Consider the following 23,383-nt stretch of genomic DNA (forward strand, 5'->3'; position numbering starts at 1 on the left):
ATCATGTCTTTTTGGTAAGAAACTAATATCTTTGGGGGTTTGTGGCTGCTCCTCCCAACAAGTGTCACTCCCAATAATCGAACCCTTAACCTTGGGGGTCTAGATGTATTGATTAAACACACAATATACACTAAATAGTAATGGATTAGTAAAAGAAATCAGAAATGTGAAAAGATAAACAAAAATTATTGAATCTGTTGCTTTTCCTTAGCAACAAAAATGAAGAACCGTTTGTTTCTCTAATGTTTCAAGATATATAAAAAGATCCTACATGTTTGGATTAAATTTAGATACAGATAAACAGAGACACATGTTTCTTCACAGAAAAACTCATTCATTTTTTACCATCATATTCTTTACCAAGTCTAGAATACGAAAGTAATCGAAAAAGAGGGAAGACTCTTTACCCTCAAGTCCATCCCTGCTAACCCTATTGCTACCAGCCAGGTTATTACATGGACTACCACCGACAACGAGATCAAAACCACCAAATGTGTTCATCAGCTGCTCCAAACGCTCACCGTCTAGCTGCTGCACATCCTCCATATCAATCAAGTTACCTTTCTGGTTTGTTTGCTCCCACCAACTTCTTACAATGTTCCTATTCACTTCTGATTTTTCTACCGATACAACAGTCTTGAGAGGGATACCGAGCCGATGAAGGGCTACTTCAGCACCACCAATTCCAGAAAAGAGGGAAAGAAGATTGATCCCATTAGGATACATCTCCTTCAGAACTGACAAGTGGTATGCCACTGTGTCAACCTGAAATAAACATAACCCATAAGGAAAGAGAAATGTATACTAAAACCTAAATCCATAAACCACAAGATTTTTAGAGCAAATCACCCTAATTAAGTTAAAGTTCAGACTTTAGAAATCAGCGTCTAAGCATGAATAACATTGAAAATGCATATAAGTTTCATATAAAACAGTAAAAAATTATTAAAACAGCATATAATTTCTGTCACCTTGACAGCATTATTCTAAGTATGAATAACATTAAACATAAAGGTTAAAATATACTTTTGGTCAAGTTGAAGTTTCATTCTGGTTTTGTTGCTGGTTTGTCGCAATCTCATCATCCAAATGGCATTTATAGCATCAGTTCTAGGGACATATGGAACAGAGGGACTCAATCTAAGATGATAATGGCAGGACTATTATGAAATTAATTCAATGTACATAAGCACGCTTTCATCACTTGACTAGCAGTTAAGAATAGATTCCTTCCGATGGATAGAATGCTTAGGATGGACCTAGGAGTGACAAGTGACCTATGTGTATTGTGTGAAGAAGTTCTAGAATCCAGAAATCATCTATTAAATCACAATAAAAAGGATGAAGAGATTATTCTCATACCTGGAATGAATTGCCGAGAGACTTGTATCGGTCAGTCCTACTTATTCCACCTCCCCTTGTATGGTTCCTTGGGAAACCCAACAATGTTTCTACCTCATCGGGTTCTAATGGAGCAACCTTATTTCTTCCCACCCAAACCAGATTCCATTTCCGACATTGATCGAGAACATACTTCTGGACATGTTGAGGTGGCTCTCCATCATAGTTTTCTACAGCTTTCCTTATTCTATCAGTTAGCTTTGCACTGCCGATACACGTTTGCAAGCAATTGAGTTTGGTCCTAGGGTCCCACGATGGCCACCACCTCCTTGTTAGGGGGAATGCCTCACTGATTGTGCGTGGTGGAAGAGGAAGAAGAGGGAACCTATTCTCGATCGGGAGATTGTGAATATAGCCCCGCTTACGGGCAGCAGCACAGAAATACTTTGAATCCACAAACTCAGGCTCAACATCATACAAGAATCTTGAGATTGTTTGCCAAACCCCTTTTGGCGCAAGGGCCACATTCTCATAGTAGAAGTAAGGAGGTCCCATGGCTTCTCTTGGAATTTTTCGGTGTGTTATGAAGGTTGAGTCGGTAGGAGTCCCGAACCCAATCATCGGGTTTGGGAGATGAACTGCTGCATCCTCATCATCTTCGTTGTTTAATATTCTCTTTTCACGTATCTTTGGCTTTTTCCTTCCCAACACTTCATACTCATAATATCTTTGCTTTTTTAGCTTAGCATGGTCACCGTACTGTGGCTGTGAAAATAAAGTTTGAAACTTTTATACATCTGATAGATATTGAAACAAAAATTAAAAGATATATGGTACTATGGGAGATCATCATGATTTTAAAGTAGCAAACAAATTGCAAAGAAACGGAAAAACTAAGTGCATCCCAATGCACAAGGCTCCGACCTAGTGGGGTCTAGGGAGAGTGAATGCAGCCTTACCCTCACAAGCAGATAGACTTTTTCCAGGAAAAACAAAAAACTATAAGCATTAAAGTTTTATTTTATTCATCTCAAGACACTAATGTGCTACCTGATCTTCGGGGGGTAGAAGAACATCCTCTTCCTTTACTATTTGAGCAACACTTATAAAATCTACCAATTCTTCAAGTGAGGACTTCAAACCTGCAGTATTTTATTAGAACAATGAGGCCAAAAGCATGATGGTAAAAACTTAGGAACAAAAAGTTCTAACGTAAGATTGTTATTGTGGTTGACCATGTTCATTTCATTAAGATGTTATTAGGCAGAACTACAGAAGAAAAATAATTATGATCTATTAATTTGTTATAAACCTTAGCAAAAACTTGACCAATATACTGAAACAGTAAAACTATTTAGAGATTATTATATAACATGATGTGTTGCTATAAGTAGAACTAAGATCTAGCCAAAATGAGGCACAGATACAGGAACAGTCCGTCCAACAAGAAATGGATACTGCATCATTTTAATTCTTTCTTCCATCCAAAACTTCTGATTTGCATCAAAAAAATTGATTCAAGAAATAAAGACAAACTCAGTTTGTGAAAATGGCAAAAGGAAAATTGCAACAAAGCATGCCGGTCCCTATGCATGTCTAACCAAGAAACATCACTAAAAAGCCCATGTATAGAGCACCAAAGGCATGCCAAAAAGGGTATGATTGTCCTTGGACCAAAATACAGCAAAAAATTGCACCACTACAGAAATTCAGCATCCTTAGAGATGCCAAAACCATTAAATTCTGTAAGATAATAATGTTTATTCTTCATTCTTCAATTACATCCCAAGCTACCATTCTTGTTCATACTTCATACAATTATTTATCAGGATGCTGAATGGAAAAGAGCTTCTTCACATGTCTCAATCAAACATAGAGAACTAAGTATGAAAGGCTCATCCAAAAAAACACTTTCAAGGAAAGCATTTTAGAAGCATGACAAAGTTTGCACTTAGAATGCATATAAAATATCAAACAGCAGACAATAAAAAGAAATTCAAAACAAATACATTAAAAAAGTACAAAATAATACAGCGAGTCTTTTTCGTACTTTGATTCTGGTTGCCAATGAGACACAAATCAAGAAAGTGGAAATTAAATTAAGTTGGTGAATCAGTGATCTAACATTCTAACAACAATAATAAGATAATAAAGGTCTGACATGTTTTGCAAAATAACAAGCTAGCTAACAACAATGACTACAAGAATGAATCAGAAAAAATCACCTAATCTTTCTATGGCAATTAAAGCCTCCTCCTCCTTGTACCCCATTTTCACCAAGGACAGTAGTTTACCATCATTTACAGAAACAGATTTTGTGGTTTCCTGCAAGATAACCAATAAGCCCCTTAATGTCATATGCATAACAACAACAACCAGAGCCTTTTTCTACTAAGTAGGGTCAGGTACATTGATCAAATGACAATAATGCATTTTATAAAAAAAACCAGATCTTCTGAGAGGCCATTTAGATCATCAAAATCGATTCTATGGTTTCACCGACAGATTTCCTACAACTTAATTGGTTCCTTGCAAGTTTAAATCCAAACGTCTCATAAATGCATGAAAATGCAAAGAGTTTTCTATGAAGTAAGCAAAAGAAATTTTTTACAAGATCCAAGGATGCCCGACAAAGTGAAAGAAGCCGTACTATTTATCTCATGTTTGAAAATAATTGTATGTCAATAACAGTACATCTTATTGCAGAAACCTCCCCAGTAGATAACAATAGAGACGTAACAGCAAGATCATAAGATGAATCAAATCATACAAACTCTAAACACAAAACATCAATGAAGAAAGAGCAGAGACTACCTCATAATCAGAGGAAGTATCATCAGAATCTGATAAATCGCCCCAGGAGCTAATTGCACAGTCTGAAGAGCAGGGATCTGGCTCAATTTTCACTGGTGGCTGAGGAGCACTTTTTAGAACCTGCAAACAAGAAAACCAAAATGTCAAGATAATTGTAATCTGTAACATCATTAGTTAAAATTTAAAATATGCAGACAGTATATTAAATATGTCAATGAAAAGTCACCTAGAAAATGTCAGCAACATCAAAAGACCCAAACTAAAAGAAGAGACAAGGGGGAAAGAGGTTCTTCGTGACACAATCATTTACAGAATTTCTTGGTGACACGATCCATAACCCCTTTTACATAATTTTTTTATTGAAGGGAATATAGAAGGTTTGAAGAATAAAATCCTACTCCATAAGGAAGTAAAACAACAACCAAGCCTTAATACATATTGGTTACAACACGGATATAAATATAATGATTCCAAAAAACAGAACTGTATCTAAAATTTAGGAAATATGAGGTCAAACAACTATGGCATAGTGAGGATATAAGATATTGGTTAATACTATAACATATAGTAGTTCCATAAGACAAGGTCAAGACAGAAAACAATATCAGCTCACCGAGTACGTCAGAAGTTCTTCAAGTAGTTTATCTTCGTTTTCCTCACCTGCATGTTCATCAGAGCAATATCATTCATGAAGCTTATAGATCAAAATCGATACAGAAATGGAGTAAAGCAGTGCTTTTACCATGCTCTTGAATCACTTTGCAAACCATTTCTACAGGAAATCCCATACCAACAAAGTGATCAGATAGCTTGGAACTAGATGAGCCTGCAGATGAGCTTGCCTTAAGAGAGAAAAGAGAATTAAACATTAGTAATTTAGTAAGAAAAACTCCACTTCCTCTGTAGAGTCTTGTCTCTACATGTTCGTTCCTCAAAATGCTTTCATAAATAAGGGTACTTGAATAAACTATCAAGATTTAGTGACATTAGTTAAAAATAACAAATGCATCTTTATCCATAATGAACCTTTAATGAAAGAGAGCAGTAAAAAAATCTTCCATATTTTGATGTGTAGTCTCAAGTACAAGAAGTGGCAGATATAAAAAGAAAAATAACAGCATGAAAGAATTTTAATAATACATCTTATATTGGAATATTCCACTGTAGCCTTAAAATATTGACCAGATAAACTATGGTTTACGCAAAAAGGGAAGGAGGGGAGGTTAAATCAGTAAATAAGTCTATATGAAAGCTATAAAAAGGAAGGTAATTGATTCATGAAGAAATTAGCTATAAGAAACAAAAAACTACAAAATCCAAACAGTAAATACATATTGTATAACTAACATTGTAAGATCTCAACTTTCATAACTTTCTTTTTGCATTACTAGCAAAGTTAGTTAGTTCGATTCCTATCACTCATAACAAATCACATCAGCAACATTTGTGATGAGACAGGGCCAAAACAAAAATATAATTGTGTTGCCCTTGGTCTTAGAAGACAATTGTACTTTGCTATAAAGACATTGTATTTGGTTTATCTTTTAAATTTCAGGATTCTTTTATGTGTCATCCATACTCTGTGTAATTGGTCCTCCAATCTGATTTCTTAATGTTCAACAAGCATAAAAATTACCCCGTACAAATGTAAGGTGCCTAAAACCCTACCTCTCCAGACCCTGTAGTAGCTTCGCCATTAGGAACAACAGTTAAACATGAAGATGAAGACTGAAAGTTCTCAATTTCAAGCTCATCTTCAGTGTTCCAATCAAAATTGTCACTCTCCACACCAGAATCATCCTGCAACAATTGTTAGACATTAGAAGGAGAAGAATAAAATTAAGTTGCAAAAAGGAAGATATGAAATAATTAAGGAAAAGGGAAATGAGAGAAAATAATAGTTTTCTAGAACTATATTCTAATTCTCCTAAAAATCATTGCAGTTGCACTTGAAAATGAGGATCCATAATGCAAAAAATATATACAAATACATGGCTGTGATTTTGAAATAAAAACAAAACATACCATCTTCTATCTCTCAGCTTTGCAAAGAAACAGATCCTCAGGCTGCACAAGCACAGAAGGAACATCAGTCACTGCCAAACCAAGCTATGCAACAGGCCTCATAGGTTCAATTCAATAAAAACTCAAGCAAACTACAAAAGAAAGCAGGTACTAGGCATAGTAAAAAACTGAACTCGTATTTTGATCAATATTTGAAACTCAAGAAGTAAATAGAAAATGACTTAATGCTGAAGGGACTTTCCTTATTTTAACAAGGACAACCAAGTTTTTTCCCACTAGATGGGGTCGGCAACATGGGTGGATCAAAACACCCTAATGTCATGTCATAACTCATGTTTATATACAAGCCATTTAATAGGCATTTGGAGGAGCTTATAGAGAGCTTTAGAATAGTTTACAAAAATAAACTTATGACCTTCGTACAAGTTCTTTAGTTAATTGAATAAACGCTTAACTGAGCTGATTAAAACACACCCTTAAAGCTAAATCTTTCTTAATGGTTTAGTTTATAATTTTTCATGGCTTCCCTCTACCTTTGACTACAGAGGCAGTACCCTCTATCTAATATAATCTCCTTGCTTCTACAAGTTGCTTGCACACCCAGGTTTTTTCTACTACTGTATTACTATCACTCGAGCACAAATAAAAATTATGCATAAGCGCTGGTATGGTTACAAAAAAGTCCTCAGGAATAAAAACAGATTTTGCACATTTCCAAAGCAAAACACACAACAATAATCCTTACACATTATAGTAAGACTAACTCTTTCTGTGTGGATTTCTGGTTTTCTCCATACACTGCAATCGAACTCAGGTCTTATTAAGGGAAAACAAACATATACCACTTAACTATAATTTAAGACCAAGCAAACCAAGAAATGAATACACAAATACTAAAAGGTCGACCCAGTGCACAAGGCTGCCACTTGGTATGGTCTGTGGAGGGTAGATGTATGCAGCCTTACCTCGCAAGCGGTATATCACTCCGGCTAACTTTTATGTGAGAAGTTGAAACTTAAAAGCTGATCTTTTTAAAAAATTCGAGACAGAGGTTTCAGGTAAGAGCCAAACTTAAACCAACATAGGAATGTCAGAATTAGTTCTTTCATAAAAAAAAGTTTTTTTATAAGAAAAAACTACTTTTTAAGAAAGAAAGAAAAATTAAACAAAAACGGCTCTTCATAAAATCAGACAATCATAACTCTTTAGATGCATGTTTGGTACAAGCTTAAATTCAAAGCTCAAAGTGCTTATTTTCACATATTTGAACACAAAATAACCTAATTCAAGAAATTCACAACCCATAATGAAGAAACGAAGAAAACAACAAACATAAATGAAATCTCCACCTTCCCAATTAGTAAAATGCAGAACCTGAGAGAACCCACCGCGATTCCAGAATCAATTCTTCCTATATCACAAAACCCACAATAATCCAGAATTCAAACATTCACTAGCAGAAACGAAACCCTAATAATTTAAATTCAAATTAAACCCTAATATTTCCATCTTCACTAGCAGAAGGAAAACCCTTCAGCTGGTGAAGAAGACAAGGAAGAGAGAGAAGTTGAAGAGAAAGAAAGAAAAGAAGAGAGAGAGAGTTTTGAAGGAAACTTACAAATTACCTGAGCAAGAGAAATGTTTGCAATATCACACCAACACGCTTCTTTTTAACATAGTCGGGTCCACGTAATCGTGGATCCACGAAATCAAGAAGCGTGTTAATATATTATTTTATAATTATTAAGTGTCATATTGTTATTGGTCGGGATCACGTGTTCTACAAAGAAAGAATGAAGTCATGAATGGACGGAAGAGTGCAAATGTGTTTTCCACACTCGCGCACTTCCTCTAATGAACTTTCACTTTCTCAGTGGGGACCACAGTTGAGAGAGAAAACTGATTTTTGCATGAATTAATTCTCAGCCGTTAGATCAGATGTATTTTTATGTTTAATTATATTTTTTTTGTACTAACATTGTATTTTTCATTTTTTGTTAAAAAAATATTCAGTTTTGGGATTCATAATTGTTTATTCCAACAATTGTGACTTTTAGAAATTAATAATATTTTAGATTTTTTTAAGATCTGACATGACCTTATATTTTGTTTATTTATATGAGAAAGAGTTTTGACAACATATTTGTTGTCTCACAAAATGTGAGACTTTATGTACTATTAGTTGTAATTGGTTAAAAAATATATTTAAATTAAATATTTTAGTATTAATTATATTTATGAACAATTACAATTGATGATATGAAGTGTTATACTTTATGCATATGAGATGTGCTCACTTTGAAGACATTTTTATGGCGAGACACCCAATTAAATATTGATAACAAATAAAAAAATTAATAAAATATATTTCTAAATGACATTAACAAAAAAATATGTATACATTTGTATTCAAATATTAGGTGGGGTGGATCAAGACAATGAGCGCTAATAGTGCTTTCTCATTCCCAAACTTGTAATATTGACACTACATGTGAGGGTAACAGATATTAATGGATAACCCAACGATTTTTAATTTTAATTATATATTTGTATAATTTATAATAATTAAATATGTAAAAATAATTATTATATGAATAATATAATATTTATAAGATAAATTCACTATCATAATCAAATATATATAATTTATTATGAAATAATAATAAAGTATATGATATATAATCTTAAAATAATAAAAAAAAATTATTATATATATCAATTTAATTAAAAACTAAATTTATAAAGTTATAGGTGCCTATAGGATGAGTATCATAAAACTCATTCATAACCAAAAGTTATTATTGCATATTTCCATTGTGAGTATATTCAAGGATACTTATATGTTCGACTTTTTTCCCATTCTTATAGTGGATCTAGAAGTTTTTCTATAATTATATTTAGGGAAGAGAAATGAACGGTGATGATGTGAGCGAGTATGATACAATTTCATACTATGGAGCGTGTGGGTTAAGTGAAAATGGGAATCTCAACTTTTTCTCATTTTCATTTAACAATGAAACAGAGTCTTGAAGACTGTGATGTGATGTTGACATTCGGATGAAATTCATGTCAAATATTATCATTTTAATATATTAAGTTTAATTATTCTATAATTTTAAGAATTTAATACATATCTACTTTTATCATAATGTTTTTAGTAAATCATTTATTATTTATATATTATTACTTTATTTAAAATTAATATATAAAAATGAATAACATAGTATAATATAAAAAATTGTGAGACTATTATTACATATATATTACACTATGATTTTAAAATATTTGGTTTCCATATCCGTTTTTAATCTTGCATTAGTTAAGCTTAATATGTTGTGAGAATCCAAGCGTTCCGATTAATAACCGGACTTGAAAATGATTCTGATTTAGAGTTTTAATTGAATTAAGGGTTAAACCATTTTGAATTGAGAAAATTCTAGTCCAACTATGTTAAGTCCGATTAAACTAGACGATTAACTTAAAATTAAAAGAACAAAACACTACTCTAATGTTTTGTTTTACTCCGATCTAAAACAGATGGAGAGATGTTACTTTGATAAAACTATACATAATTATTAATTATATATATTATGTATTTATATATAATTATATATTTATAGATAAAAATTATTAATTATAAGAAAATATTTTAAGTTATTATATTTTTACTAAACTATCTCTATTTACTTTTAATGCAAAGAAGAAAAATAGAAATAATTAATTGTAGGTTACTTATTAATTGGGATAATATTAGAATGGAAAAAAGTTGATCAACCCTTAAATATTATAAAGTAACAAAACTTTTAAAATAAAATTAAAGAAATGAGAAATACATAAAATATATTAAATTTGAATTCTCTTATTTTGAAATATGTGATTTCTATATACTGAATCTAGAAAATATATGTTTTCTTAGTTTTTTTGATCTATTGTTAATAGACCTCTAGATATTTATCTCACATAAATTTTATATAATTTGATTTCTATCCATTAAATTGTTTGCTCTACTTTCTATACTAAAGTATAGTTGTGTGTTTGTATGGATAGTTCCATATAGCTTCTTTTGATCTTAAATTAAAAGTACAATACTATAAAATAACTCACATTGAAAAATTTGAAATGATAATAATGAATTACATAACCAACATTTTGAATCTTATTATTTATATTTATGTCATCTATAAAATTAAAATATTGTGTAACTACCACCAAGAATTAATTTTTATTCCCTATTTTACTATTAATATTTCTTAGTTTATAAAAGAACTCATATCATCATAACTAACTACCATTAACACGATAGCTACATATCTCACCTTAAATTGACGTTATAATAAATACAAAAAATATAACATAAAGTACGTCCAATATAAAAAACATTCTAATTGTCTAAGATAAAATATATAAAAATTGAATATTTAATACCATAAAATAAGAATGTGGGTGAACAGAGATGAAGTGTCTGTTGGCACTCTAGTTAATAATAATGGAGAAATTGTGGGGAAGAAAATATGGAGAAGTTGTGAGGGAAATAGAAAAAATATTAACATGTGACAAAAAGTAAAATGAGTACGTGGAGAAAAAATGTTAGAAAAACCTTAGTTGTGAATTCTTCAGTTTGTTAAAATTTTATCTTAAAAAATTCTACATGAGAAGTTGTAAGGAAGTTAGACAATATTTAACATGTGAAATAGTAAAATGAGTGACTAAAATGAGAAAAAAATGTTAAAATAGTATGTCATAAAGTTAAAGGATGTTTGAGTTTGAAATTTGATGAAATCAAAGAAAGAGGTATGAGAATGTAAGAGATGAAGATAGAATGAAATATGAAAAATATGTAGATGAAATTAATGTAATTAATAAAATATATGTTAATTGTAATTTAATTGTGAATAAAATTAATAAGCATTGTAAATTTTGAATCACCTCAATTGTATATAAGACATGTGCACAACAACTATCGTATCTAAACTCATCAAATAATAAAGATACATATATGCTTAATTTGTATGATGAGATTATTATGCAATAAACATAAAAAATCAAGAAGTGAGAACAATAGGAGTAGACCAATAATGGACACAATAAATATATTAAGATTTATCACATAAAAATAGTGTTAAGAGTAATGATAAAAGAGTTTGTGTGATTGATATTAATTGTTTCTTCCGCTATGAATATTGCAAAATTAATTTATGGTTGATTGTAATTTATTCCTTATAATCTCATTTTGTATTACATTAATTTATTATATTTGATTCAATTATTATATAATGTCGTTGAATAGTTTTCTGCTTAGGAATATAATATCAGTTTAATATTAATTGTAATAAATTATTATTATTAATTGTAACCAAGTAAATAAAAATAATATTTTGATATAAAAAGATAACGTGATAAAATTTAACCTAATGTAATTTTAATAAAATAAACAATTATACATCAATACTATGAACATAATGTATACATTGCACTGTTAGATACAATTCAATGAATAGGGAAAGAGTCAAATTATTATTTTTAAAATTGAATATATGATATCAAGTAGATTTAGTGAATGTGAATAAAGTTAAAAGGTTATTATGTTTTTTCACATAATAAAAAATAACACATAGCATAAATAATAATATTAGAATCTAATTGATGCTTGGATATGTATAAAAACTACAAATGCATGTAAAAAAATTAAATCTATCATATCAAATAAGTTTAGTTAACATACAGATACAGAGAGTGAAAAGGTTATTTTTTTATAATTGAATCTATGATATTTGTTGAAAGAAAATAAAAAGACGTGAGCATGAGTTACCATTAATAATTAATGTTCAATAGGTTAAGTTGAAGAGAAAAATGTATTTTTTTTTGTATTACTAAAAGTATCTTCATATTTTTTGGGTAAGAAACTAATCTTTTTCGAGGTTCGTGATTGTCCCTCCCAAGAAATGTTGCTTTTAATAATCAAACGTTCAATGTTGACAATCCAGATGAGTCTTATACTACTAGACCAATGTATTGTTAATATAGATGTATTGAATAAGAAAAGAATAGAGAAATGATGTTGAGATGTATTTAAGAATAAAGTAAGAGAAATGATGGAGAATAGTGAAGAGAGAAACAAAGAGTGAGAGAATAATTTTGGGAAGAATAAATGAGAAACAATTTTATGAAAGAAATTTTTGAATGACGAAAACACCCTTTAGTTTACATTTGTCCAACAATGAAGGTGTCCTTTGTTGTAATATCATCAACCCATTTCATTAATTTAATAATAAGATAGTAATAGTAAATATTAAATTTAAATTCTCATTATATTGTTTTGAAATATGTGACTTCTATTTATCAAAAGTTAGTGTATGTTGATAAGCTTTTGGGATTCATCTCAAGTCAAAAAATTTATATCTATACTATATATAATATATCTATACTTCTATATCTATACTTATACTATATATAAAGCCAAAACTTGAAATAACTTTTCTCATGGTGTAATTTTCATTTCCTATATTGCCCTTAACATTATTTAATTTTTAGAAAAAAACTATATAATCCTAAGCAACTACCACCAATACATTAATTAACCACATATCTCACCTTTAATTAAACATTATCATAAACACACAAAAATATAATATAAAGTTCACCGAACACAACAAATACATTTTAATTCAAAAAAATGAAATATATAAAAATTGAATATGTAGTACATACAAGTTATATATAAAGCCAAAACATCTTATAACTATCTACATATGATATAGTTTTTTTGCCTATTTTATCCTTCTAATTAATTATTACTATAATGTTTTCTCACATAATTAAAAAAATATTAATGAAAGTTAGAGCAAGTTACATGCACGGAAAATATCAAACCACCAACGCAATTTTTAATGTAAGTTTTAGTAATATCATAATTCATTATCATTTTTTATATTACATAAATTATAATATAATATCTATACTCAATAAAAAGTAATATAATTCTCTAAAAAGAAATATATAAAAATTAAATATTTAATACTATAAAATAAGAATGCGGGTCGACAAGCACGAAGTGGCTGTGGACACGCTAATAATAAGAAGTCTGAAATACAATATTCTTTTAGCTAGTCAAATAATTATATTATATTTTATTATGAATTAGTCAATTTCAAAAATTCACCAAGTTTTATATGTACCTAAGCTGTTCATAATTTACTATTTTAATTAAATTTTAACCATTCTATAAAAAATATTCAATAATTGTATATCCATTCTCACACGAGTTGTTTTTAATTTTTATTTCTTGCCTAAAAGTATTTTAGTTACTCTCTACTAAACATTTTTTTATCAACCTCTCAGTTAAATATTACAGGAGGCAAAACAAATTCTAAGTCTTAATTAAAAAATAAAGTTGGCATAGAAATATCAAATGTTGATTGCGCATAATAGTATGATTATTTGGCAATTGTTTTAGATGTTATCATTTAATTTTTTATTTATCAGAATAAAGATAAATTTTGAGATTTTAAAATTTAATTATTTTCTTTCTCGGGATAAATACTTTCTAAAGAAAAATTCAGTAATATTGATTTACCAAAATAGTTCAATAGATTCTTTATCAACGTACATACGAAATACTTTTTCGATTATTTTCATATTGTATTCAGTCACGGTTTTTAATATTTAATTATACTATTTATATAATATTTTAGAAAATGTGAGCAACTTTCTTCAAACTTCAATATATGCACTTTTTCTTTTAATTTTTTACTTTTAGAAATTAGTATCTCGAGAAGACATTGGCTATTTAAAACATTTTTTGACATAATAGTATACATTAGAAATTGTCACAATTATTTTTTATTTGAATAATGTTATTATAATTAGCATGAAAGATTTTATGACATTAACTCAAGATTTTCCACTTTCAAAAATATATGTATATAAATTATAGATCATCATGATATCCAAAAGGTCAAAGGCTCGATCCCTAAAAGTGACACTTGTTGGGAGAGACAGTCATAAACCTTGATTGGTTTCTAATCTAAAAGGTGGGAAAATACCCTAATAGTACAAAAGATTGATTTTTTTATCATTGTCATTATTGTGAGATATGATTGAAATATTTGTTTTGTGATAAGATTTAGAAGTTGGTAATTGTTATTAAAGATTAATAAATCATTTAGAGTAAAAGATCTTAGCTTTAATAAAAATAAGTCAAGATTTAGGTGAGTATAAGAAGAAGAATATAATAAGAGGGAAAAGCCTTTGACATTTAGAATGTAGTCTCCAACTACAAAAACTAGTAGCCAAAGAAGATGGAAGAGGAGGGAGATTAAAAAAAATAGGAGTTGAAAGCAAGAGAAAGGATAAAAATTCACCATCCATCATAGGTAATACTATAACCTTAAAACTCTATAAATTGATAATGAGAATTAATGTCTTAACAAACTTCTATATGTGCAATTATATTTCTTCTAATATATTGAACTGAGAAAATATTATTGGTCCAATTGTCTTTAACTTATAAATAAGAAGCAACAAATATCATATATAATTATAATATCTCATCTTATTTGATTTGATTGTAATTCAAATCATCCTTCAAATTTTATTAATATTTCACATGGATGAAAAAAATATATTTATATATCTATTTTTTCGTGAGTTAAGAAAGACTTTATTTTTGTCCTTTTTTATACATTGCTATATACATATACTTGTTAATATATATAATAATTTTATATTTTATGTTTTATATTCTTTCTTATTTGATGTTCACTCTCCATATATTTAGCATGTTGCATCATATATATATATATATATATATATATATAGGTTACATTAATACTGATTGGTTGTTATTGAGGGTATATATGATTCAATTATATTATTTGACTAATGATTATTGAGGGTATATATGACCTAATTGTAGTTATTATTGTTGTGATCTTAGGATTTGTTGATCGATCTCAGCACAAGCAAACTAATTCATAGTCACATGAAGACGAGTTTATTTTCCGGAAATGGAGTAAGACATTTCCTACGAACCCCAGGCGTGGGTGAGAGACATGCACCTTACGTAGGCGTGTCGTTTAGAAACCTTTTATCATGGAGAGTGAGTTCGAGACAATTAATATCACATATGTAAATTGAATGTGTAATTATTTGTGAGATATCTTCTAATTGAACTTATATAAGTTATAAGTTATTAGTCATGTGGGAAGATGATGTATTGCAATTATTAATCTTTATTACTATTCTTTATGGAGATTTTATGTTCTCGTGACGACTAAAAATATCATAGTTTAAAAGTTTTTATAACAGTGTTAGTATAATTTTTATCTCACTATATTTAAGTTTTCTAATAATTATAGGTAAGGTGCCTAAGGAGATTATCATTAATTATGTAACTCTTAAATCATATTGTATAGTTTTGATGAAAACTAGGTTTATATATTACCACATTTTCTAGAATTGGTTAATTTTCATGAGAATGAAAATTTATTTGTTTGTGCTCAAGTCAATCATTATATCCTAAATCCCTTTGACAAACATCCCCTCAACAATTAAAAAATTTGGATCATAGTTTCTCTCAACATTCATCATAATTGGGTGATAACCCTCTTATCTATAATATAATTGGGTCAAAGACCCAACAATCCTCAAGATAATTATTTGATAATTGTTCTTGATAAAAAAACATGGTGATACACATAAATGTTAACATATCAACTTCTCAAAGCTACTATATTTGAGTTGGACAATATATACATTATTAATATTAATTACTAAATAACAATAAAAAGCAAATGAATATAAAACCACTAAAAGCGCCTCCAAAAATAACCAAAGTTATTATAGATTATTAATCCCTTACGGCAATTGTACTAAACCACATGCTAAAAGCAAATGATCGTTGAAGAGAAATTTAAAAGTATGTTTCAAATAGCACACATGCTAAGCAAAAACCACGTGGGGGAGTAAATATAAAAAGGTGGATGAATAAAATGTCATAATTAATATGTAATCTCTAGTGATATAAGACTTTACTGGATTCTTAAGGTCGATGATTCGATTCTTGGGAGCGACACTTGTTAAGATATACAACCACGAAATTCGAAATATATCAATTCCTTACCCAAAAAGGTTACGAATACCCTTAATAGTACTGATAAAAATATGAGATGGTAAGTGTTAAATTAGTTAATAGTATATAATTAAGGGATTGGTGACTTGATAAAGAAAGTGTCCTTAGAATACGTTAGCTAAGAGTCGTGGATGCTCTTGTTTTTTCCACTAATGTAAGTCTTTAACACAATAATTATTAATAGCATATTGTAGTTGTCCCTTTAAGTCAACTCACACACTCAAAAACAAAATTCAATGTTACAAAATTCTTTCTAACACACAAATTTGCTTGAGCCTTTTTCTCATTATTTTTTGTTTTTCACAACTACATTGCAATTATTTATAAGCTTTCCTATTTGTAGGACTTACAAGTAGGTTAAATGATACTACCTATCATATTAAAAGACAAGTAATACAATTTAGTTAAGATTGATATCTTGACCAACTAAGATAATTGGATTATATCTACATATCACTTATTAATATGTGTCCATCTAATCTTCTGACATATAGATAAAGCTGAAATGAGTGATACAATTTCTTTACCTAGCTACGATCAAATAATGTTGGAGAAATCACAATTTTTTTTGAAGTGTTATACTCAATCATGGACTTGGTTTTTTGGCAAAAACAACCCAAGTTTGTTAGTTTTTATAAATTGGTATAATAGCTCTAAAACTTGTATTTCTTTAGTTTCTAAAAAGATCAAATTTTGATCTTTTTTTGTATTGAGTTAGTACCCCTTATATTGATTTAATGTAATTTGTTTATAAAAAAAAAATAATGTTGATATTTGATGTCAATGAACTTGTCGCATCTTTGAAAAATCAGATTCATAGTGAAAGCAATTTTTTATTTGTTGCCACTTAATATTGTCCATAACCAAATTTCATGAGTAATACAATTTTTTTTTGTTATACACTCTAAAATGATGTTGACAAGTTTATCCCTCCATTTTGGAATTGTTGTTAACTCCCATGTGTTTTTCTTCTAAATTGCATGAATTTCTTTATACCCATTGATTATTAAATACATCTTCATCTTTGCATTTCCACAAGGAAAATTAGATCAACCATCATATTTGGAAATAGTTGTTTGTACCTCATGAACTTTGTTTGTGCATGTGCTTGTTCTTGTTACCATTTTCATACAACTAGCTCTTTTATCAAAAGTTAGCAATTAAAAATGACCACTTGTTGAAATTCCATTTGCTAAATCTGACCAATTCCTCATCATGTATGGTTATCAAAAGTTATGGGAAAAAATGTGAATGTGAACCAGTGATGTGAGAATTGGATCAGATTGGGCAGTCCGACAGGTCCATCGCCAACTGAACTTGAAAGCGGTTCTGGTTTGCAGTCTTAATCGAATGAGGGGTTGAATCGCTCTGAACCAGAGAATTTTTTGTCCGACCGTGTTAAACCCTATGAAACATGGATAACGCAAGAAGTGAACCAGATATTTCACTTAAAATTTTTAAAAATGGAATGTTACTATAATGTTTTGTTTTGATCTGGTTCAGAAACAGATAGAAAGATGTTATTTCAATATAATTATATATAACTATTAAATATTTAAAATTTTGTATTTATAAAGAATTATATGTTTATAGATAAAAATTATTAATTATATATAAAATCACCTAGTCCGACAACCGATTTAACCGCTTAAACCAGTTACACTTAACACAAGACTTCTTCTGGTTTGATATTTGACTCGGTTTCACAACATTGATAGAACATCCAACTTTGTATGGCCCATACTTTTAAAATAAATAATAAAAAATATTAACAAACATATAATAAAAACTTTGATAAAAAGATTTATAACCAACATTTGATTCCAAAAAATAATAATAAATGAAAGATTTAAATTTGAAAAAATAATTCGAGGAAAAATATAATTTTAGATTTCTCCCTCATATAAAAATAGAATTAAATGACTTAATTAACATTTATTGACTCAATAGTGATGAGGTACCACCTCAAAACAACTCCTTTTCCAATTTTTTGTTTTCCTTTTAAAATAAAAAGTGTTCAATGTTAACTTAATTAACTCAATAAATGTGAGACATTATTTCAAATTAAGTTTCCCCAAACAATTTCATTTTCTTTTTAAGTGAATCAATGAAGAGTATAACAACATAAAAATTAGAATATTTCATTTAAAAAAATATGTGTGATTTATCTTTTATAGTACTTTCTTTTAATAAATTATAAATATAAATGGCAGTCTAGTAATTTTTCCAACTTTATAAAAATCAAATAATTACTTTTACTCACATGTGGCTAATGCAATAGTTTTTAGTATTTTATAGAGCCCATATGAAATTTCTGAAAAATATATCCTAGATGCCTTAAAATTTTAAGGTCAAAATCATTATTTTTAATTATGTATTGGTATCATTGACAATTTTTTATGACCCTATAAAGTTAGAAAGAAATATTTTAAGACGAATTTCTTTTTACAATCTTATACCCTATGTTCAAATTTCAAATAAAAAAACAATCAATTGCAGATTAGATTGTAAGTAAAAATAAAAACATTTTAATTAGTTGGACTTATTAATAAGAGGTATTACCTTTCATTTTTCAACATGTAATAAAACACTCTTATAAATAGAGGCTTGGACATATTCATAAAACGAGAACATATCTCCTATCCTAAAGTGTGTCACTCCATACGTTATTTCTTTTAATTGATCAAACAAATAATTTATTATTAACTTTTTAACTTAAATATACTTTGTCCAATGAATCAGAAAAAGTAGCGCATAAAGTAACATATTTCCGTGGAACAACAAATATAAACCTTAACAAAACACACTAACACAAATAAGTTTAGAAAAAACACATAGAATTCCAAAAAGCAAGAAAATAACAACACAAAAGGAGGAGTGATATAGCAAAAGTCTTTGGAATATAAAATTGTCATGCTAGTAATTCTTTCTACTCTATAATTATTTTTCAAAGCAAGCTCATATCATATAATCCTACTATTTACTTTCTTATCATCACAAGTATCAACTTTTTAAAACTCAAACACTAATATATTTAGTGGATATAAGATTTAATTCAAATACAAAATGTTTTATCATCTTATTTAATTTATGGAATTTGAATAGTTTGGTTGTGACTTGCGTCTCTTCCTTTCTGCCTCAAGTAGAAAACTGATCAACGACTAATGTTGACTCTTTGTTATTTATTCCATTTATTTTAAAAATATTTTATCCTTAACTTTGAAATTTGAATAGTCCGATCGTGACTCATGTCGTATCTTCATTTTTGGCTAAAGCGAAAGTCAATTTTATGAACAATGTTGTCTCATTATTATTAATTCCATTTATTTCAAACAATTAAATATTTTATAATGATTTGATTCACTATTGATTCTATCTTTTACAAAAAAATCTTTAACCCAAACCAAATCAAACCAATTGATTTCAAATTCAGAACCACATAATCTTGATTACCTAATACCTAATGAGATACGTATGAGTAACATTATTTCTTGTCACACATAAAAAGAAAATAAATATCTATTTGTTTTAAAATTTTAATTTTTAATAAAAGAAGTCAATGGTATATTTAATCCGTGCAATTAGCGAGTGTATAATCTTAGCATGGGAACACGAGATGCTTATATATTCATGATTGATCCATAATCGACTCTTGAATACAAATATCTCATTTAAAAGAACAATTATCTCTATTTTGGGCTAAAAATAGAGTTTTATGCATTTTGACCATAAAAACGTAATGATAACTCCAAATAAAGTATGTAAGCGAAAATTGGGAACACCAATATTTACAATCTCACAAAACTCTTTCTCATGAACAAATTCGCTTGAGCATTCACTATGTTTTTGTTTCTCACAAGTACATTACAATTGTTTACAAGCTCTTCTATTTATAGGATTTATAAGTCGGTTAAGTGACCACCTACCATATTAAAATTATCAAAAAGAGTTAACATACTAACTGTTGGACCAGACTACGACCGGGGAGCCTTCCATGAGTCTTTCCTTCTTATAAACTCTTTCACTCCTCCCTGCATATCCAATGTGGGACTTCACACTTGAAAACCCAACAATCTCCCCCTCAAGTGTGGGTACCACACACTTTCCGGTCCGCTCCCCCTTGAGTCCACCATGTCCCAGCCGAACCATCGGCTCTGATACCACTTGTTGGACCAGACTGCGACCGGGGAGCCTCCAACCACCGGGGAGTTCCATTGTTACATGGGTATGAGAAGAGTGAAGAGTCACAAGTGAGACACCACGTCTTGAACCAAAACCTTAAGACATTAGTTCTATGAGTCTTTCCTTCTTATAAACTCTTTCACTCCTCCCTACATATCCAATGTGGGACTTCACACTTGAATAAACCCAACACTAACAAATCAAGATAATTAGATCTTATCTATATACAACTTAAAAATAGTTGTTCATATAATCTTCAATACAACTTCATGAATTTTTTATAAATTTTCCAAGTTTTAAAACTAAAAAAAGCACATATATGCTCCTCACATCTACATTCTCTTCTCCCTTCTTCCATTATGCATAAGAACTCTATAAGCCAAAACTTAGAAAGAGAAAAAGCATAGTATATGGTACTAAATATATTAAGTTATTAAGACCCATATCATGGATTTCTAAAAATGGAAATGCTTTTATGTAACTTTATTTGATGTCTAAATTGTGAATACTTATATCTCTAAAAAATTAAGGAAGAATAGTCATTGATTTGATTGATAATGAGTGACTAATACTTTTATTGAAGTTAGGAAATGGTCTCTTTAACTAAAAGGTTTTATTTATTTTAGTCTAAACCATAGATCATGATGCAATATAGGGTCATTATTCCTTCTTTATCCTATGTTGTTTAGAGCCACATATAATTATATAATTGTACATTATGATATCTAACATTGTGTACCTTGTTCTATACTTTTGAAAAGAATCTACCCACTCCTGAAATTTTAGTTAAGGATACGAGGAAATGGAAGAACATAAGCTAAAAAATTGACGAGGGAAATGTATTATATACCTTTCTTATGTGTTTATTAAGAGAACAATAGAGCATTGCACGTTAACCTGTCAAATTTAGGTTAAGAATGAGATAAAAATCAAATGCCAATTTTTTTATTTGGGAATATAAAACAAGAAAAAATGAACATTTTATTAAGACATAAAATAATGTACTAGTGTTCCGGTTCATAAACTTAAAGTATAAGTTCAAACTTTTTTTATGGGTGAGAGCTTCTATAATGTATATTGTGCTTAGTTTAAATAAATTGAGACTATTGATATGCATTATATTCTAAATATAATAACAAAATATAATATAATGAACACCATATAAATAAAACACAATTTATTTAATTTTTTACTTTATCAATATTTGTTTATGGGGGGTGAAAGAATTTGAAATCCTCATCTATTTGCTATGACATTTTTTATATATTATATTAGAAATCAAATAAACTAATCTCATATTATATTTTAACTCAAAACCTTAAGATGTTATGTATTTAGTATATCCCTTAAATGATTTTCAACTTATGTTTTCCTTTTGGTGAAGTACTTTCTTTTTATCGGCAAAATAATAATTAAAAATGAAGAGAAATCCTCTTTCCTTAACACAAAATGATATTTCCTTAATGCAAAACCTTAAGGTATCATGTATTTAGTCCCAAAATGCTCTTGTTCAAGTGGGAGTCCTTGGAATCCCAATAATTTCCCCTAAAGTATGAGTTATTTACATACATTTAATTTTCTTTGAGATCCATCATCTAAAACAGAACATGTCGCTTAACCTCCACATTCTTAGGTAGAGTTTTGACCTAAGAAATCATGCATGTGGATCCACGAAATACTTTCTTTCAAATTCTTTGGAAGGATTTCGATACAAGTAATCCCCGACCCACATGGATCCACTACCAACTACCTTGTTCTCATTGATACTTGTTTGAACCAAATCATCTATTCTAATAAAGTTGTTGTCTTAGTGCAGCCCAAAGAATTGGGATGTCTTCATGAATATATAGGCTATCATGAGAAATTAACATAAGTAGGATTGACATCAAATCTTATAAGTGTGACTGACACTAAATCTTAACCTGTCCATGAGAAATGTAAGACTTTTTTCATCAACATCTTGCTCGCAAGAGTTAGTGTTCTCAACATACTCACTATGCTAGAATTGACATTTAATAATGTTCATTCAATAATGTTCATATATTGAACGTTGTTAAATATAAGGTGAAAGGAAATCACTAGCGCTCGGTGAAGTAAGCATTGTTAAATATGATAGGTAGATATACATTCAAGGTGTTTGTTTCAATGAGCGTTGTTAAATGTATGAGTCCAAGATTTAATAGCGCTCAATGAAGCGAGTGTTATTGTTTCTCACACATTCAAGAGTGCTTATTTCACTGAGCAATGTTAAAAGTCATATATTCACACATTCAACAATGCTTGCTTCAGTCAACGCTATTAAAAGTCACACATTCAACAACACTTACTTTAGTGGATGTTGTTAAAAGTCATACATTCACTAACAGTATTTGCTTCAATGAGTACTGTTAAAAGTCATACATTCAACAACACTTATTTTAGTGAGCGCTGTTAAAAGTCACACATTCAACAGTGTTTGCTTCAGTTGCACTATTAAAAGTCATACATTCAAACAACGTTTGTTTTAGTGAGCGCAAATATTTGAAGATTTAAAAAGAAAATATCACACACCATAATACACATATCATTCAGTTTTCTATTTTTCTTATTCTTCTTCTTCTCCATGGTTTTTTTTTAGTTTCTTTCTTCACCCATCAGTTTTTGGGTTCTCTCTTCAAGCATAAGGATAATCATAATCTTATTTTATCCCATTTACTTCTCTTTGATTTACTCTTGTTGCTTGCATTTATATCTATGTTAACTACTTATTTTATAATATAGGAATATGTCAAGGTTGAATTTAGGTGGGGTCATTGATGATTTACCAAACTTGCAAGGTTGTGTTTGGTTTTTATTTTCTCATCCTTATTTTCTTATTTTCTGTATAAATTTTGATTTGATTCTTATTATATA

General features: G+C 29.2%; 1 protein-coding gene across 3 annotated transcripts; it reads right to left on the minus strand.

The window, feature by feature from the left end:
- On the minus strand, window positions 171-7,772 carry LOC109347274 (DNA (cytosine-5)-methyltransferase DRM2-like). 3 transcript variants are annotated; one of them, XM_019587002.1, is made up of 12 exons: window positions 7,530-7,772; window positions 6,181-6,222; window positions 5,824-5,955; window positions 4,898-4,997; window positions 4,769-4,815; window positions 4,156-4,275; window positions 3,567-3,666; window positions 2,392-2,483; window positions 1,363-2,106; window positions 1,008-1,160; window positions 538-699; window positions 171-430 (listed from the first exon to the last, which is right to left on the minus strand). In XM_019587002.1, the coding sequence occupies exons 2-12, from the start codon at window positions 6,181-6,183 to the stop codon at window positions 425-427; spliced, it is 1,659 nt and encodes a 552-aa protein (XP_019442547.1). In that variant the 5' UTR covers window positions 6,184-6,222; window positions 7,530-7,772; the 3' UTR covers window positions 171-424. The 3 variants fall into 3 exon arrangements, with proteins under 3 accessions (XP_019442547.1, XP_019442545.1, XP_019442546.1); XM_019587000.1 differs by having other exon boundaries at window positions 186-699; window positions 7,530-7,765; XM_019587001.1 differs by lacking the exon at window positions 1,008-1,160 and having other exon boundaries at window positions 186-765; window positions 7,530-7,762.

This window comes from Lupinus angustifolius, chromosome LG05 (assembly GCF_001865875.1).
Source record: "Lupinus angustifolius cultivar Tanjil chromosome LG05, LupAngTanjil_v1.0, whole genome shotgun sequence".
In the NCBI taxonomy this organism is placed as follows: Eukaryota; Viridiplantae; Streptophyta; class Magnoliopsida; order Fabales; family Fabaceae; genus Lupinus; species Lupinus angustifolius.